The 20,339-nt window shown below is 42.5% G+C and overlaps 1 protein-coding gene across 1 annotated transcript in view; it reads left to right on the forward strand.

Annotated features, from left to right (window-relative positions):
* The window catches only part of LOC147361907 (ATP-binding cassette sub-family C member 4-like), a 198,065-nt gene that overhangs the window by 66,046 nt on the left and 111,680 nt on the right, over positions 1-20,339 (forward strand). Inside the window, exons 12-18 of the mRNA XM_086330242.1 lie at positions 1,848-1,942; positions 2,165-2,251; positions 9,241-9,337; positions 13,802-14,002; positions 15,338-15,478; positions 16,314-16,351; positions 16,729-16,823. Coding sequence (XP_086186368.1) covers positions 1,848-1,942; positions 2,165-2,251; positions 9,241-9,337; positions 13,802-14,002; positions 15,338-15,478; positions 16,314-16,351; positions 16,729-16,823 — 754 coding nt within the window. The remainder of the gene's footprint in view (positions 1-1,847; positions 1,943-2,164; positions 2,252-9,240; positions 9,338-13,801; positions 14,003-15,337; positions 15,479-16,313; positions 16,352-16,728; positions 16,824-20,339) is intronic.

Consider the following 20,339-nt stretch of genomic DNA (forward strand, 5'->3'; position numbering starts at 1 on the left):
TCAGGCTTTTCCTTTTAACCTAATCAGGAAATCGTGGCTGGGAAATTAGCCTGACTTGGATTTTATCTCAAATCCTTTAAAATGTTCTTCCCATCTTGGACTTGTCCATTAATAATTTGCTAAGTCAACAACACACTCGAAGTCCTATCACCAGAGTTGAAGAGAGCCTGTTTCTTATGCTCGAACTGAGCTAAGTGAAAGAGTGAACTTTTCTAGAGCATGTTGCAATTGCTATACTATAATGCGATGCTATTTGGGGAAGGAAATCAGAAAAATACCTTAATAAAATTAAAGGATAGAAACTAATAACAGTTTGCAAGGATTGTTGACAGTGAAATGGAGGTCCAGAAAACAGTGTGTGTGTATGTATGGCTGGAGCCTATCTTAAAATGGTATCAAAACCAGGAGGGAGAGATGGTATTAACTTCTGAGCTTGATGAAGAAATAAGATGAAATAATGAATTTTCATGACAAAACAATTGCTGCTTTTCATTTGATCCTCCCTTGTTAAGCTTTGAGTGAGCAGGGAACCTGTGTGTGTTTGTGTGTCTTTGTGGTTGTCAGGGAGGGTTATGATGGAGACACTCTCTTTCTTATCCTCATGGTCACAAGCTTTGCATGCTGTGATTCACACTGTGAATAGGGTCCCCCTATTGGATTAATGAGAAAATAGGCATCAGTCATTAGTAGCAGAGCTTCCCTGATAGCTCAGTTGATAAAGAATCTACCTGCAGTGTGGGAGACCCAGGTTTGATTCCTGGATTGGGAAGGTAACCTGGATAAGGGAAAGCTACCCACTCTAGTATTCTGGCCTGGAGAATTCCATGGAGTCACAAAGAGTCAGACATGACTAAGTGACTTTCAGTTTGACTTTCATCAGTAACAACTCAGTAAACGGTGACCCTGTTCTTCCTCATGCTCCAAACACCATGGTGCTCTTCTTTCAACCCACACCCATCCCATCAGTAGGTCTTATAGACTCTGCCGTCAGAATGTGTCTAGAGTGTGCTCCATCTCTCCATCCCTGCTGCTCCCACTGTGGTCCTGGCCACCATCATCTCTCAGATTATTCCAGTAGCCTCCATACTTGTATCTATCCTCACTCATTCTCCCTTACTGCTTGTTTTCTGCAAAGCACAGGAGTGATTCTGTAGAAATCTCAGACCAGGTCAGTCCTCCCTTCTCCCACTCCTCCTGTTACTGGAGTGACCCCAGGCTCCTCCTGCTCTGTCTCTGCCCTCACTTCCCTCATTCTTACTCAGCTCCGCTCTCCTGCCTCCTTGCTTGTCCTGAACACTTTGGGCACCTCCCGGTGGCCCCTGCACTCGCCCATCCCTCTGTGTGGAGCAGCCCCTCCACCTCTCCCAGATCTGCTCATCCCCGCTCTGAGCAGAGCCCTCACACCCCAGTGTGGACTCACTTCCCTCCTTTACTCTCCACCTCCCAGAGCCCGCTTCCTTTTCCTTCTCATCCTCAGTACTTGCACTCAGGTTAATTTTCCTTATTGTTCATCCCCCACTGTGGAGAGAAACTCTAGTGGCTTTGTTTCCTCATGGCTGAATTCATTGTGCCCAGAACAATGCCTGGTGTATATTGATCCACAATAAATATGTTAGAATGATCAGATGCATAAATGTTGTGAAAAACTGCAGAATGAAAACAAACAAACAAACAAAAAAACCTGAGGATTTTTTTAATTGTTCAGTGTTACGGTTTAGCAACTATGAAATATACTCGTTGTTGTTGATCAAACACTGTGTGGAGAACTGATGCTAAAAAGTTAGGATGGCAGGAGAAGAACATATTTTAGATCTTTTTTTTTTTTCTCCTTTTCTATCTTCATGTAGGATTTACAGCTTTTGAAGGAAAATGATCTAACTGAAATAGGAGACCGGGGAACCCCGCTGAGTGAAGGACAGAAAGCCCGGGTCAGCCTCGCCAGGTAAATGGGATTTCAGTTGCCATCCTGCCCCTCCTCCTCCGCGACTCCTAGTGGATGTGAGCACGCAGAACCCACTCACAAGGTGGGCCTGTGTGAAGCACGGTCTTGGTCCTTTCCCTGGGCTCTTGAATTAACCTGGAGTTGTTGAAAGCCATCATGATTCAGAGATGAGACCCAGGGAGTGTGACGTGTCCTCTCCTGATGTCTCTCTCTGTTTTCTAGAGCCGTGTATCAGGATGCAGACATCTACCTCCTGGATGATCCACTCAGCGCAGTGGATGCAGAAGTCAGCAGGCACTTGTTCGAACAGTGAGTTTGCTCCTATTTTCTATCATGTCTGCTTTCCAGGAACCCTGTAGAGATCAGGGAAGAGAGCTCAGGAAAGCCTTTGTGCTCCAGGAAACTCAGCTCGCTCTGCCCTGGTGTCCCTCTCTCCTCTCCCTCCCTTCCACAGAAGATCCATAGTAGAGAAATTTTGCATTATGATGAGGTCATGAAAATACAGAAGGTATTTCCTGTCATGAGGGCAGGAAAATACAGAAGGTGCTTCCAATGTGTGAAGGACAGAGGGGTCTGTGCTTTAGGGAGTGAGGAATAGATGGGAGATTTCCCTGTGACCTGCAGTTGATAACCAGACACTGTGATGGATCCATACCCTTGAAATAAGAAAGATGATGAATAATTTTTAAATTGTAGAGTTGGACCCAGGAATCAAGTACTTAGTGTCAGTCCTTTTCCTCCATCATGTGTTTAAGGCACATTAGAAGCAAAATTTTCCGTACTGACACAGGGCTTCTGTGGAAAGGCCCTGTTGGTTTATGCTTATTATTCTTTAGGTTTGGAAATTCTTAATAAGGCCTAGAATTAAGACTAACTTATTCCACATCTAAGTATGAATTTAATCATTTAGCGTTGCTTCATGGATGCTTATTTGAATTAATACTTAGACCCATGATGTAGGGTTAACCTGAATGTGTAACTAGAGATCTAGAATCTGGTGGAAATCTTGACTTTCATTTTTGTGTTTCTGGAATACAAATTGCTTTTGCCTGGCCACAGAATGACTGAAGTAGAACAACTCTTACGTTTTTCTGTGAATAATGTGTCCTCATACACGCTGACTGAAGCCTCTGATGGAGTCTAGACTGGGCTTTTTGAAAGCTGCATGAGCTTGCTTTTGCTAAAACAGCATCCACATCTACCCCATGGTTGCTTACCTTGCTGTTGTCCACCTTGTTAAGGTCAACAAGCCTTCCAGCTGCACTTATTAATGCCCTGCTATGTGCACTGGGATCAATGCCCTTACAGATGTCCCTGCACAAAACCTCTTAGTTTACAAGGAGGACGGAGAGCCAGGAGAGGGGAAGGACCACACTGGGCAGCATAAGGGAGACTAGGAAGCCCAACTCTCATTTCAGCCTCTGAGGAACCTGTCTCAATGTGGAGCTTGTTAAGACAGATGCCTGGGAAAAGGTCAGCTGAGTCAGGGTTTAGAGGTTTCTATACAGGATAGTTGGAGAAGGCGATGGCACCCCACTCCAGTACTCTTGCTTGGAAAATCCCATGGATGGAGGAGCCTGGTAGGCTGCAGTCCATGGGGTCACAAAGAGTTGGACACGACTGAGCGACTTCACTTTCACTTTTCACTTTCATGCATTGGAGAAGGAAATGGCAACCCACTCCAGTGTTCTTGCCTGGAGAATCCCAGGCATGGGGGAGACTGTTGGGCTGCTGTCTGTGGGGTCGCACAGAGTCGGACATGACTGAGGCTACTTAGCAGCATACAGGATAGTAAGTGCTGAATGGAACTGAATGTTGGAAAGCTCCCTGTGCCCCGGGCTGGGCAGGAAGTGCCCTGGGGTTGTGCAAGCTGGGTATGTATGTAGAGGCTGAAAATAGGACCCAGTTCCCTTTGCTGGAGGAAGAGTAGAAGCACAGGAAACGAGGCTGTGAGAACAGAAGGCACATTGTCGCCTGGAGGAGGCAGGTTGTACAGCAGAGAGAAGCTTTTTGGGAATTCTCGCTGTCAGGTCCTGTGTTAGTTTGTTGGGGCTGTGTCTGTCCAGGCTGATCTCACAGAGACCAGAGCCTGGGCAAGTCCAAGGGTGTTGGCAGATTTGGTGTCTGGTGAGAACCTAATTCCTGTGTCCTCATGTGGTGGAAGGGGTGAGGGAGCTGTGTGGGTCCCTTTTATAAAGGCACTAGTCCCATTCAGGCAGACTCCACCCTCATGACCTCGCCTCCCAATGGCCCCATCTCCAGTACCTTCACAGTGGGGATTAGGTTTCAATGTATGTATTTTGAGGGCACCAACATTCAGTCACAGCAGGTTTTTAGAGATGACAGTGTTGGGGGAGCAGTGCGAAAATAATTGAAATTCATTCTCTCACAGTTCTAAAGGCTAGATTCTCATGATCAAGGTGTGGGCAGTTTGGTTTCTCCTTAGACCTTCTCCTTATCTTCTGATGACAGCTTCCTCACTGTGTCTTCAGACATGGTCCTCTCTCTGTTCACGCACACCCCTGTGTTTCTGTCCTCATGTCTTAGTCTCCTCTTCTAAGAACACCAGTCATATTGGATTAGGCCCACTCTAATTAAGGGTAGCAATTACCTCTTTAAAGGTTCTGTCACCAGATTCTAAGGTTCTGGTGGTCAATGTGCCATCATATGAATTTTTGGGGGAATAGAATTCATTCACAGCAAATCCTAAATAGCAAAGTAAAGAGACTTAAGCAGATCGGTGGAGTGAGTGAGAGAGATATATGAGGAGCTCTGAGCTCTGGATATGAGGAGCTGGGATTCCAAATCCATTAAGCAGGGGTCATGAGGCAGGTACCACTGAAGGCTGTATGTGAAAGGTACTTAGTGTTGGGGCAATGAAAGAGCTCTAGAGATGGATGGTGGTGATGGTTACACAATGATGTGAATGTACTTAATGCCATTGAGCTGTATGCATAAAAAATAGTTAAAATGGTAAATTTCATGTTATGTATATTTTACCACACACAAAAATTACACATTAGCATTGAATCTTTCAGAACAAAAGAGAGCAGGGCAGCTGACATGTGGCATGGCCCACACTCCAATCTGACCACCCCCCCTTTCCCACCCTCTTTTGATTGTGATTTGATAAATTTTCTCTTATTTAAAGTACCTAGTGGTTCAGATGGTAAAGAATCTGCCTGTAATGCAGGATACCTGGGTTCAATCCCTGGGTCAAGAAGACCCCCTGGAGGAGGGCATGGCACTATTCTTGCCTGGAGAATCCTCATGGACAGAATGTCCTGGTGGGCTATAGGCCATGGGGTTGCAAAGAGTCAGAAATGACTGAGTGACCAACACTTTCACTGATGATTTTTCCCTTAGGTAGTGCCTTGTGGCTTGTCGTGAGTTCAGTGATGGGATACTAGTACCAAGACATGAATTTCCATCCCCCACTATCCTGGCATCATGAGTAGCTCAGCCTCCCTGTTCCCAGCACTCTACCTTGAACTTGCAAATGTCTGCTACCCTGTCTTGTGTGCATCTGCACAAGTTCCCCATCACTGCAAGAGCAGTTTCTGCTGGCTTTTGTGTCTGTGTCACAGGGAGGGGAAGGGAAAGTTTACTGATTGCCATGTATCAGTGTGCTGAACACAAAAACTCTCTCAGGTGTTTATAAAGGTGAGGTGTTTATAACATGTTTATAAAGTCCTCTCCAACCTTTTGGTTTAATGACCTTGGATGTACACTTAATAGAAGCAAGCTTGTTAAGACTTGTATGCTAATCAGAACCACATTCTTTGGGGAAACTTAGGGCAGGGATCACAAAGGCAATTTAGTACATCACTCAACAGCGACTGAGAATGTTCTCAATGAGTTAGGCAATTGGACGGAACAATATGCTATGAGAGATGGTGGTCGTGTTGAAGCTTAGTCGTGGTAAATATTTTCTATTAAAAGTGAATGAATCACACTCCTACTTGCCATTATCAGCTTCCTTTAGTCATGAGTATATTAATATATACCAGCTTACTAATGTTTGTGATTTTTATAACTATATTTTGTGATGATTAAGTGGGTTCTATTACTTATAGAAGGTGAGAGTCCTTAGATAAACTGATGCAGGCTCACTTGTGTCCAGCCATGGATCCTTTCCTGGCTCAGCCCCACATCACCAGACCCCTGCCTCCTGCGTCATCAGCTTTTCAGGTCTGTCCTGATCAGACTCCCATGCTGCTGTCTACACAGCTTACCCTCCTGCTCCAGCCCTTCATAGACCTCCCCCTGCCCTCCCCTCCCATTCCACCCATGTTCAGGAAGCAGCTCCAGGTCCGCAGAGAACAGGCTTCTTTGCCATCTGCCCCCATCAGCCTGTCTAGTTCTTCCCCACACCTACTTAATAATCCACTGCTCTGGCTTTGTGGGGGTCCTTTCTCACCCCTGTCTGTCTATACATACTGGCCCCTCTGTCCCAGAGCCAGGGAGCAGTGCACCAGGACACAGAAGGAAGATGGAAGACGGGATCTGCCATTGCCTCCCGTTCCTCCAGGCGGAGCCCATGCCCTCTGTCTTCCCACAGCCCTCAGTGGGTGCACTTGACCATTTATGAGTCTCCCCACCCCTAGAAGCTGTGAATGCAGGAAGGCGCCTCAGCCCAGCATGTTCTGTCCCAGATTCCTGCACCTGCTGTGTCTTCTTCCAGGGATGTTTCCCCAGAGAATCTCAGGTCTCTTCCCCAGAGAATCTGTAGTCTCCCCAACTACAGCAGCCCCCTTGCTTTTTCTTCAGAGCACACATCATGGCCTGATAGTACGTGTCCTATACTCGTTCAGTATATCCCCCTTTTACATGGTGCAAAATAATGTCTGCTTTCTTGACCTGTGATGTACGTCAAGAGAGTGGCACCTCAGTAAACCTCTGCTGATTGAATGGATGAAGGTGTGGATTCTGAATTATTTGTATCCCCTCTACCATGGAATGTGTCTCCTCTTAACACAGCCCCTATAGAGAATGATACTGGATTGGCCAAAAAGTTCAGTTGGGTTTTTCTGTAAGATGTTGTGGAAAAACCCAAAGGAATTTTGTGGCCAACCCAATAAATAGAATTAACACAGCCCTTATATAGATTTAACAGTTAACTTGTTTCTGAATCAATAATTTTTATGACATAACTTGGAAATCTTTACTCTGAAACTTGAAAAATAGGCTATCTTCTTAGAGATGGATAAAAAGCATTATTTAGGAAAATTTCAAAGTCATTAATTGGCCACTTTGTTGTAATTATTTATATTACTTCATCTCTGATGGAATTTTAGGAAGCAAACATTTTACCACTTTTGGGTTGCTCCATCTTGGACATAGAAACCCATCAGATTTGATTAACATCTGGCTTCAGGGACTGTTGGCAAGTAATTATGAATTAAGGAGAAACAGTTCCATTAAAAGCTTTAGTACTAAGTCTGAAGAGGTTTACTCACTCAGGAATCTTAGACACAAACGCTGAACTAAGATATGTCAAAGGGAAAAATGAATCCTTTTGGACTTAATGAAGCAATGGTGTATGTGTCTACATCCTGGGGTCTTGCTTCTGGTCACAGACCCAGTGTCCAGAGTGTCCCCTTAGGACTTTTCTGTCATGACTCCAAAGCACATGACTGCTCATGGTTAGGGAGGAGTGGAGAAGGGGGCTGACATTTACTGAGTGGATTGGTGGTTTGATTTCTCAGAACCTGTGGGTGAGTTGTCCTTGGCCTTGTTTTGAGATGAAGAAACAGGTTTCATCACTCGTCTGACATCAGGCTCATGAGAGGGACTGAGCTGCAATCTTCTGCCTTCACACTCTCCATCTAACTCACTAACAGGCTGAGTTCTGGCCCAGGTTCCTGAGATTTGCTCTGTGAGGGACTTGGGCACCTAGAGTACCTGCTTGCAGCCCTGACTGTGGTCACCGGGGCCCCAAATCCAGCCACTTTCTTCCCTGGAGAGGTTGTGGACCTTGTGGGATGAGACTGGGGCTGAGTTCCTAGGGGTCTGCATTAAAAATGTGAAGCATTGGAGAAGTTACTGTAAAAACACACTTAAGGTTGGATACTGAGAGAGGTTGTTGGCCTTCCAGACCTGCCAGGCCTGTTACTTGCCCAGGTTAGACTTAAGAAAGAGCCCAGAATCAGTGACAGACACACATATGGTTTAATTATTAGGGCCAACTTACATGTGCAAAGGAAATCCTGGAAGGGCATCCTATCATTTGAGGCCCACGTCAGAACAGGACATGGTGGTAGTCTTTGCTCCCAGGGCAAGGTGGCAGGAGAGGGGGGGCATTACCTGTTATAGGGGAAGTTGATGTCAGGGTGGGCCATTGGTCACCATGAAAACCAGCAGAGGGTCATGTCCCTCTTGCCCCTTTGACAAGCATCATGGAAGATTGTGATCTGAAGCTAGAGCCATCATTAGCTGGGCCCTGGGACAAGCATATAGGAAGGTCAGTCATGTAAGTAGGTGTAGGTGAAGCAGACACTGGTCAAAAAGGGGATGTATAGAGAGCAAGAGAATAGCCATTTTGGGTGGCCTGATCACACAAGGGTCTTGCCTAAGAGAACTGGTGTGTCTTTTGGCCATTGGATGATTCCCATTGTGATTTGGGCCATCTGAATTCTGTTCTTTAATTTTCATATTTGGAAGGTGTTCAATCCTTATGAAAGAAGACTGGTTTCCTGGGTGGGACTGGGACTGTTGTAGAGACTGATGGAGGCCACGTTGGCATTCATTTTCTGTTTAATATTATTTGGGAAGAAGTGTCTAGAAAAGGCACTCTAGCAAAGGTTACCAAGATTCTATTAATTTTTTGTTGTTAATGTATACATCATAAATCATAAATAATCCCCTAGAAAATTGTCTAAGGAAAATGCACACATTTTTATATAACATAGATGCCTCTTTTCCCCTTCCCACATAGTGATAAAATATTAAGTTCAGTCAAGTTTTGGAATCTCAGTATTGCTCAATTATTTTTCATTATGAAATGTAAATTATTGTTAAGCTGAGTTTTTAGAAAAAATTTAGCAAGTGCCTCCTTCACTGGACTGTTTTTAGATTTTTTTTTAGCAGTGCTGGGTTCACATTTGCTGCTGATAAATTTGAGGACCTACTCAGGATCATTGACATATTTGTATTTAATTTGTATTATTTATTTTTTTATTTAAACTATAGACCTTTGCTGTGTTGTTTTTGTCTCATTATGTTTTCAGAATATGTGTTTTCAGTTTGGAGCACCCCCACTAATGTGCATTTGCATTCTATACCTTTTATATTTGTAGGTGTATTCGTCAGGTCTTGAAGGAGAAGATCACAATCTTAGTGACTCATCAGCTGCAGTACCTAAAGGATGCAAGTCAGATTCTGATACTGAAAGATGTAAGTAGTTTCTAGAAGCCTGTGAAATTGCTAGCACTCAGGTGTGTTGAAGGCCAGACCTCCCAGCAGGTCACTCGCCTTGGATTCATGGTAAATGTCCTCTTCTCCCTCAATTTAACTCCCTCTTTTTCTCAGAGCTGATGCTATTCAGGTCTTTGAGGATCAATCCAAAGACCTGTAAAGTGTCACTATTAAACTTGAAGCCACATAAACACTAAAGCATGTAGGAGCGCTACCACAGGACTACTGAAATATTACTGTTCTATTGAAATTTGTTAAGGATAATGATGTTATTTTATTTATAACTTGTGTTTTCCCCTTATACAACTTAAGTCAAAGTTTTTTACTTGGAACTTAGAGCTACTGAGACCTGTTTGTATCCACATGATTGTCAAGTACAATTTGCCTAAAGAGCATCTTCCATTAACACTGGAAGCAAAGTTGGGTAGCCAAGCACCTGGGTCAGAGATGCCCACTCTGTGGGTCTTCCTGCCCAGGTCTCTATGTGCCCGATACGTGTGGCAGCCTGTGCAGCAGGAAGACAAGGCCCTGCCTTCACAGGACTCCTGTTCTTATGGGGATGAATGTGACAAGGAGGGTGATATCCTGGCTGTCTCCTTGAGGAGCTGGTGCCTCATGGGGTCTGAATGACATGAAGGTGGGCGCTGTGCAACACCTGGGGGAAGGGGCCTGAGGCAGGGGGTCCTAAGGAAGGAACTGACTAGCAGGTTGGAGGAACAGCGGGAAGACCAGTGTGTCTGAGGAGAGTGAGCAGGGGGACGTGGAGGGAGCTGGTCTCTGCAGTGGGCAGCGAGCCTGGAAATGGGATGGAAGCCTTGGATGGTCCAGAGCAGAAAAGCAATGTGGTCTGATGTTGGAGTTAAGAGATTCCTCTGATGGTTACTGGAAGGGCGGCAGCAGAAGCAGTTAGAAGTCTTAGTAAAGCTGAGGAGACAGAAGTGTGGACTCAGGATAGGATATCAGTTTCTAGAGCTGCTGTAACAAAGCACTACGAACTGGGTGAGTTAAAACAACAGAAGTTTATCGTCTCCCTGTTCTGGAGGCTATAGATCCCAGATCCAGGTACTGGCAGGGCCATGCTCTCTCTGAAGGCTCCAGGGCAGAATTCTTCCTTCCAGCTGGTGGTGTTCATGGATCTTCCTTGTGTTCCTTGGCTTCCAGCTGCAGCACTGTGGTCTCTGCCTCTGATGTCACATGGCTGTTGTCCCCGTGTCTGGGTCTCTTCTCATAAGGATATCAGTCACATAGGATTTAAGGTCACCCTGTTCCAGTGGGGCCTCATCTTAACTTCGTTACATCTACAAAGACACTGAATGCAAATAAGATCATGTTCACAGACATAATGTTTAGGGCTTGAACTTACTTTTTGGGGGGCTAACAATCAACCCCAACTCCTAGCATGGCTGGCGATGGGGTGGAGATTAGTGAGAATATTTCAGGCTTACTGGTTGTTTGATGATTCAGACCTTGGCTTCTTTGTCTCTGGGCCTCAGCACCTCTGTCATTAACCCTTGTTTGTTCCACTGGCCCTTGGTCAGTCAGTTCAGTTGCTCAGTTGTGTCTGACTCTTTGCTACCCCATGGACTGCAGCACGCCAGGCCTCCCTGTCCATTGCCAACTCCCAGAGTCTACTCAAAGTCATTGAGTCAGTGATGCCATCCAACCATCTCATCCTCTGTCATTCCCTTCTCATCCTGCCTTCAATCTTTTCCAGCATCAGGGTCTTTTCAAATGAGTCAGCTCTGCATATCAGGTGGCCAAAGTATTGGAGTTTCTGCTTCAGCATCAGTCCTTTCAATGAATATTCAGGACTGATCTCCTGTAGGATTGACTGGTTTGATTTCCTTGCAGTCCAAGAGTGTTCTCCAACACCACAGTTCAAAAGCATCAATTTTTTGGTGCTCAGCTTTCTTTATGGTCCAACTCACACATCCATACATGACCACTGGAAAAACCATAGCTTTGACTAGTTGGACCTTTGTTGGCAAAGTAATGTCTCTGCTTTTTAATATGCTGTCTAGGTTGGTCAGATCCCTCATTTATCAAGTGAACTTTTGTCCTAAGAAAGATTATTAAATGCGGAACCTCTGCCTCTCTAGAAGCAATATCTCATGTCAACGCTTAACCGCTCTTTCCGGAATGGGGAGTTCAGGTTTCTCAGATTTGATAGCAGTTAATTTCATGATGGAAGAAGATGATACTAGTGTGTAAAACCCCAATGATGACAATATTATGAGCACAGGATCAATGGGAGACAGAGTAACCTATTTAGTTTGTCCCTAGATCTTTTAGGGTCCCTTATTGCTTCTTTTGAGGACACTACCCCCAATTTTAGTGCTATCAGAACAACTATTGTCCACTCATGAGCACCCCTGGATGAGTTGGGGTCCATCCTTACTCTTTGTCTGGTTCATCTCTAACAGCAGAAAGGGAATGGTTGCCCTCTCAACCTCTCAGAGTTGTCTGTGCTTGGCTGCTCAGTGAAATTGCTATCCTTGTACCAGTACTTGTTTCCTTGTGCGTCTTATAGGTACTATGTAGAAAATGGTAATTTCATTAAATAAAGTATTTGAATTTTGCCTCCCAAGTGGAACAAGGCACAGTATACCCTGAATAATTTTCTGATTCTGTAGTATAGACAGTACCCAAATGCTTCATTGAGTTTCTCACAATGGACCACCTCAAGAAATAGGGTGAGAGAGGTCCCAGCTATGGTCCTGGGGCACCTTCTTCCATCTGACCTGCCTTAACCAGAGACGCTCTCCTCTGTTTAGTTTTGCATCCTGTGATTTTTCCCTATATTTTGTTTGACACTGAGTGAATGAGCTGAGCCTTTTCATGGGGTCAGAATATAGTGAAGGTATCTGCACATTATTTTATAGGACTTTGTAAGAGAGGGATGAGGATGAGATGGTTGGATGGCATCACTGACTCAATAGACATGAGTTTGAGCTAACTCAGGGAGATAGTGAAGAACAGGGAAGCCTGGTGTACTGCAGTCTGTGGGGTCACAAAGAGTTGGACATGACTAAGCAACAGAACAACAACAAAAGGAGGGAAACTGCAATGATGTGTCACATGTGTTCAAAGAAAATGATTAGATTGACTGTAGCCTAAACGGTTGCCTGAGTAGAGGATACCTCGTTGACTGCTTGTGACTGGTTGTTCTTAAGTTTTAATTTTTTTAATTTTTTTTTTGTTGTTGTTGTTAGATCTGAGTGCATTGGTTCTTAGTTATTGGTTTGCTGGCATGGGAGGTCAAGGATTTAGAGACGCCTCAGTCTCAATGCCTCTTTGTTTAAATATTATGGCAGGTAGAATATTGAATTTTCAGTTGGGAACTTCCTGCATTTGTGGGAAGTGGTAAAGACCATGAAGATAAAGCTCATGGGTTCTCTGTCTAGGGCTGGTTCCTACATGTCTTTCTCCCAGTGGAGCACATGATACTATAACAATGGTCTGTGAAGATTTGATAAGAGACCATTACCTCTGGAGATGTGCTTGTTGCCACGTCTGGGTCAGCCTTAAGTTTCTTTCCTGGAATATCTTCCCCAATTAACTACTTGCTTGCATTTTAACATGATGCTTCTCTCAATTTCCATGTTGTCCAAAAATCCTGTAATGATACTTCTACCTACATCTGTAGTTTTAGCATCCCTGAGTTCCCATGGTAGTTATGTCAATGGCCTCCATTTTTAAAACATGAACATACATTTCTTTCATATCCCCCAGCACCTAGCACAGGGTTTTACAGTGAATACCATGCTCATTTTGCTCTTTGGAAGAAAAGCTATGACCAACCTAGACAGCATATTAAAAAGCAGAGACATTACTTTGCCAACAAAGGTCCAACTAGTCAAAGCTATGATTTTTCCAGTAGTCATGTATGGATATGAGAGTTGGACCATAAGGAAAGCTGAGCACTGAAGAATTGATGCTTTTGAACTGTGGTGTTGGAGAAGAACCTTGAGAGTCCCTTGGACTGCAAGGAAATCAAACCAGTCAATTCTGAAGGAACCCAGTCCTGAATATTCATTGGAAGGACTGATGCTGAAGCTGAAACCCCAAAACTTTGGCCACCTGTTGCAAAGAACTGACTCACTGGAAAAGACCTTGATGCTGGGAAAGATTGAAGGCAGAAGGGGATGACAGAGGATGAGATGGTTGGATGGCATCACTGACTTGATAGACATGAGTTTGAGCAAGCTCTGGGAGTTGGTGATGGACAGGGAGGCCCGGCGTGTTGTAGTCCATGAAGTCACAAAGAGTCAGACGTGACTGAGTAACTGAACTGATCTAGATTTTTTCACCAGAATTCCAAATCTAGAGATAATTTTCTTAGGAAAATAATAATTTAAGACTAGTTAACTTTCCTTAATTAGTATGTAGATTGGATTAATATTATCAAATGTAAATTAATTCCTCTCAAATTCTTTATTTTAGGGCAAAGTTATGCAAAAGGGGACTTTTGCTGAGTTTTCAAAATCTGGGATAGATTTTGAAGATATTATTTTATGGGAGAAGATAGAGGAGGCTGAACCATCTCCAGGTCCAGGAACACTCACTCTGATCTCCAAGTCTTCAGTTCAGTCTCAACCGTCTTCCAGACCCTCTTTGAAAGATGCAGCTCCAGAGGACCAAGATGTGAGTTTCTCATCCTGCAACATGCCCTTGTCTGTCTGCTCTTGGTCGCCTCGTGGACCTTCAGTCTGCTTCTCTCATGACATCTTTGTTTATCCCAAAGTAGATCCTAAGACTCCAACTCTCCTTCCATGGATTTGGTAGAATTAGAAAAGCATGAAGGAAGCAAGCCTGCTTGGTGTTCTCCTTTGGGTGTAGGATGAAGAATCTTATGGAGCTCAGTAGTGGGTGCACTGCTATGAATTTCCAGCTGTTTGTGGCTCACAGTGATATGAGAACTCATCAGTTTACCATAGTTACATCCTACTCACTCTGGTGGCTCCCAACTTCCCTTATGCATCTAGAGGTTTAATGTGAAGACCCCCTTAGACTGAGTCTTTCTGTGACCACATTAAATCAGCTACTTTTCCTATATTTTGGAGTGTTCTGGCTGCAGGTGGTTGATGGTAATATTTTGCCCCTTTGTTAAATCATTTGTTGTAGGCCAGACACTTTAGAGTTAGTTCTTGTTTTCCTTTTTTACTACCCTTTGAGACCTAGAGCCACATCGTATTCACCTTGAATGTCCAGTGGTCAGCATAGAGTTGAGTACATCTTTGGCTCATGTGACTCTATAATGCATTCTAGGTCCTACAGACAGAAATGAAGAAAAGCACTAGCTCTCTCTTAAAAAACATACATAGGTACTTCTTGGTATCCAAGCCCACAATATCCAGACCTAGGAACCTGGATGATTCTGATAAATATTCAGATTAGTTCCTCACATTCTACACTCAGGAATCACTCCCTGAAATTCAGGGATTAAATAGATTTGGGTCATATGCTGTCCTGTGCTGTCCAGACTCACATTATTTCAACTTCCTGTGTGAACTTATTTTGCTGTATTTGTCTAGGATTTTGAGCACCAAGTATGTTTTATGTTTCTATTATTGGAAGTGATACAAGTCATTTAGAGGGATATGTTAGTGCCATATCACTTTGTGTATTATTTTGGAAGAAGCTTCTGCATTTGTACTTGAATCAGGTAGTTGTGCTTGTGCTGAGAGTCATGATTGACTTTAAGCAAAGCCACACAACAGTGAATAATTTCATGCAAATGATGTTCTTTTTCTAATAGATTTCTGAAAGTAGGATGGCTGAGTCCAAGGGTAAATGCATATATGGTTTGGCTAGACATTTGCACACCCTTTTCTGTAGGAAATGGACCATCCTGCACTCCTACGAGCATATGAGATGTATCTGTTTCCTCACAGCTTTGCAGTGGAGGGCATTGCAAACTTTTGAAATTTGAGGGTTCCTTACTTAAAATTTTGTTTTCACTGCCGTTCTCCCTCCCAGACTGAGACTATCCAGGTTACATTACCACTAGAGGGCCATTCGGTTGGAAGAGTTGGTTTTAAGGCCTATGAGAATTACTTCACAGCCAGTGCACATTGGATTATCATCATTTTCCTTATTTTAGTGAACATCGCAGCTCAGGTAAATAAAAACATTTATTTCGGTTTTGTGCCCTCTTCTTGGTATCTACATATTGTTTATACTGTATTTATTTAATTTATTATTACATTAATATTTAATTTATTAACATGTTTAATATATATATTAAGAGATTTATTTTAGAGAACTGGCTCATGAGGTTGTGCAGTCTAGCTGGTCAATGTGAAATCAGAAAAGCAGGCCTACAGGCTGGAACCTCAGGCAGGAGCTGACCCTGCTGTCTTGAAGCAAAATTTCTTCCTCCTCCAGGAAGCCTCAGGTTTTGTTCATCAGGCCTTTGACTGACTGGACAAGGCCACCACAGTGTTGAGGGTGATCTCCTCTACTTCATTTCTGAGGATGATGTGAATCATATCCACTGAATACCTTCATAGTGACATCTAGACGAGGGTTTGGTTGAACCACTAGAGACTGGCCTAGCCAAGCTGACACATAAACTTGATCATCACAGTTTCTATCAAATTTTTTTTTCTTTGAAAAGTCCTGACTTTTATACTGTTTTTATTATGCTTTGCAGTCCATTTTGGTTTGCACTGAATGAAATCTGTGAGGAAAATAAGTGAGGCTTACTTATTGAGGTGAGGTGGTGTTTGTATATAACAGAGAGATTCTAGGAAGTAAAAGAATGTCTTGTAAGGATATTAAAATGTAGCATGCCCTCCTCTGACCTGTGGTCATCTGGGGTGTGGGGCTTGGCACAGACCTGAGCTGGAAGGACCATCTCCACGTTCTGGAGCCTTTCCATCTCCCAACCTAGTGAGCGGGGTGTGAGGCTCAGTGATGTCAGTGTGTGAGTGACTGTTGTTTCCTGCTGCAGGTTGCCTACGTCCTGCAGGATTGGTGGCTTGCATACTGGTGAGTGATTCCCGGTCTGACTCAAAGGGCTGTGAAGTCTACATGAAGCCTCACTTTCCCACAGCAGGGGGGATAGTTGGGGCTTGTTCAGCCTCTTCTTCTGACTCTCACATAGTTTCTCTGAAAAAGAAGTAAATTTCTGGCTGATGGAGTGAGACTATCCCCGTATTTGACCCTCAGAAGCTTCCTCACGTTCTTAGAGATGAAAGTTGTGATTCAAATGGACTTTTTATAAGGTAGACAGACACAGGGCCCAGTGAGCTGGGAACCATTTTCCACCGTAAAACACGTCTCCTAAATTGAGGTTAATTTTTCTGTTATTTACCTAAATTCTATCTAGAGTGTAATATTTTTTCTTTGTCTTCCCTTTTCCCTAGGGCAAATGGACAGAGTACCCTATATGCCATGGCATATGGAAAAGGAAGGGTAATTGAGATACCTGATTCTGGCTGGTACTTAACAGTTCACTCAGGTAAATCATCTGGTCTGTTATACGAGAGTCTGAGGTGTTTACTAGGAGCCTGGGTGAACAACTAGAGCTCCCAGGAGTAATTCAATAATGTCTTAACAGATGAAGAGTCTGAGTTGCATTTACTCATTGAATTAATTAGAATGAGTATTTTTAAAATCTACTAGAAGAAAGTGGGTGCATGAAGACTCTTAATTTGCTCTGTACTGGATTTTGGTAGTTAAACCAGCATTGCGTATTGAGAAAATCAGCCACTGGAAATATGTTCTATCGTCTATTCTAATAGGTTGCTTTAGCTAAAGCTTACATCATTACATGAATGGGCAAGGGGATTAGAAATGGATCCCCACCCTGTTGTTTGGATTGTTTCAATTCTTTCTGAATAAACCATGACTTTTATTGATCCTGAATGAAATCCTTTGGCAGCAAGTGTCCCACGTAAAAGTGTTATTCCCTTGCAGGTATGCAAAGTCCCCTTCACCACACTCATCTCTTGGGCTTCACTACTTAAGAAAGAAGTTAAGCAGGGAGAAATCCAGTGTCTAGAAATTAGAATTCCTTCTCTTTCTTTCCTTGAGATCACAATGTTATTGTGTCCTCAACTATGTGATTAATATCTGGCTTGCCAGGCCAATATTAACACAGCTCTCTGTGTTTTCACAGGAGTGCTTAGAATATATGTAGCATTATATACTTTTTAAAGGAAATCCTCACCTCAAATACTATCTATTCCCACAGGAAACCCTCATACAAGCTTTCTACAAAGGTAGAGTGTGTTATCTTTGTTAGAACCCACTCATTGAAATTTGGTATTTATTATGTTGATCACTTGCTAAGAAATGTGAATCCATTAGTTGTTTACCTTCTGAATTGAGAAACTATGATAACATAAAGAAAGAAAGATGGACTTACATTATATATTCATATAGGATGGTGTGTTAGTCACTCAGTTGTGTCTGGCTTTATGACCCCAATGCCTGTGGCCTGCCAGACTCCTCTGTCCATAGAATTTTTCAGGCAAGAATACAGGAGTGGGTTGTGATTTCCTACTCCAGGGGATCTTCCTGGCCCAGGGATCAAACCAGGGTCTCAATGCACTGCAGGCAGATTCTTTACCATTTGAACCACCAGCGAAGCCCAGTAGGCTAAGGCAAATGCTTATTGATGGAATTCAGGAATTTGAACAGCTTTTAAAGCTGAAATAACAATGACACATCAGCTAAAGAGGAAAACAAAATATTTGATGGAATGTATATTACAGAAGTTTCTCCACTCTCTTTAGCATTGTGAATTCAAGGGATGTTAAGAGGGCTATTTTCATTTTTGTATGCATAGCAGTTACTCATTTATGTCATTAATAAAGTTAAATTTAGGTTATTGTGTTTATTTCCAAATGCTTTGTGTTTCTTTTTTAATTAATTAATTTAATTGGAGGCTAATTACTTTACAATATTGTAGTGGTTTTTGCGATATGTTGACATAAATCAGCCATGGGTATACATGTGTTCCCCATCCTGAACCCCCCTCCACCTCTCTCCTGATCCCATTTCTCAGGGTCATCCCAGTGCACGAGCACTGAACACCCTTTCTCATGCATTGAACCTGGACTGGAGATATGTTTCACATATGATAATATGCATGTTTCAATGCTATTCTCAAATCACCCCACCCTCACCTTCTCCCATAGACTCCAAAACACTGTTCTATTCATCTGTGTCTCTTTTGCTGTCTCGCATATAGGGTCATCATTACCATCTTTCTAAATTCCATATATATGTGTTATTATTCTGTATTTGCTTTTCTTTCCAACTCACTTCACTCTGTATAACAGGCTCCAGTTTCATCCACCTCACTATAACTGATTCAAATGCATTCTTTTTAATAGCTGAGTAATATTCCATTGTGTATATGTGCCACAGCTTTCTTATCCATTCATCTGCCAATGGACATCCAGTCTGCTTCCATGTCCTAGCTAATGCAAACATTGCTGCAATGAACATTGGGGTACATGTGTCTCTTTCAGTTCTGGTTTCTTCGGTGTGTATGCACAGCAGTGGGATTGTTGGGTCATATGCCAGTTCTATTTGAAGCTTTCTAAGGAATCTCCACACTATTCTCCATGGTGGCTGTACTAGTTTGCATTCCCACCAACAGTGTAAGAGGGTTCCTTTTCCTCCACACCCTCTCCAGCATTTATTGTTTGTAGACTTTTGGATAGCAGCCATTCTGACTGGCATGAGATAGTATCTCATTGTGGTTTTGATTTGCATTTCCCTGATAAAGAGTGATGTGGAGCATCTTTTCATGTGTTTGTTAGCCATCTGTATGTCCTCTTTGGAGAAATGTCTGTTTAGTTCTTTGGCCCATTTTTTGATTGGGTCATTTATTTTTCTGGAATTGAACTGTAGGTACTGTTTCTATATATTTGAGATTAATTCTTTGTCAGTTGCTTTATTTGCTATTATTTTCACCCATTCTGAAGGCTGTCTTTTCACCTTGCTTATAGTTTCCTTCATTGTGCAAAAGCTTTTAAGTTTATTTAGGTCCCATTTGTTTATTTTTGCTTTTATTTCCAGTACTCTGGGAGGTGGGTCATAGAGGATCCTGCTGTGATTTATGTCAGAGAGTGTTTTGCCTATGTTTTCCTCTAGGAGTTTTATAGTTTCTGGTCTTACATTTAGATCTTTAATCCATTTTGAGTTTATATTTGTGTGTGGTGTTAGAAAGTATTCTAATTAATTCTTTTACAAGTGGTTGACCAGTTTTCCCAGTACCACTTGTTAAAGAGATTGTCTTTTCTCCATTGTATATTCTTGCCTCCTTTGTCAAAGATAAGGTGTCCATAGGTCCATGGATTCATCTCTGGGCTTTCTATTTTGTTCCATTGATTAATATTTCTGTCTTTGTGACAGTATCATACTGTCTTGATGACTATAGCTTTGTAGTATAGTCTGAAGTCAGGCAGGTTGATTCCTCCAGTCCCATTCTTCTTTGTCAAGATTGCTTTGGCTATTAGAGGTTTTTTTGTATTTCCATACAAATTTTAAAATTATTTGTTCTAGTTCTCTTAAAAATACCATTGGTAGCTTGATCGGGATTGCATTGAATCCATAGATTGCTTTGGGTAGTATACTCATTTTCACTATATTGATTCTTCCAGTCCATTAATATGGTATATTTCTCTATTTGTGTCATCTTTTATTTCTTTCATCAGTGTTTTATAATTTTCTATATATAGGGTTTTTGTTTCTTTAGGTAGATTTATACCTAAGTATTTTATTCTTTTCATTGCAACAGTGAATGGAATTGTTTCTTTAATTTCTCTTTCTGTTTTCTCATTGTTAGTGTATAGGAATACAAGGTGTATTAATTTTATATCCTTCAACTTTACTATATTCATTAATTAACTTTTGTAATTTTCTGGTGGTGTCTTTAGGGTTTTCTGTGTAGAGGAACATGTCATCTGCAAACAGTGAGAGTTTTACTTCTTCTTTTCCAATCTGGATTCCTTTTATTTCT

Source organism: Bos grunniens, chromosome 12, assembly GCF_055505025.1.
Source record: "Bos grunniens cultivar Pamir isolate PY7600 chromosome 12, Bosgru_T2T1.0, whole genome shotgun sequence".
In the NCBI taxonomy this organism is placed as follows: domain Eukaryota; kingdom Metazoa; phylum Chordata; class Mammalia; order Artiodactyla; family Bovidae; genus Bos; species Bos grunniens.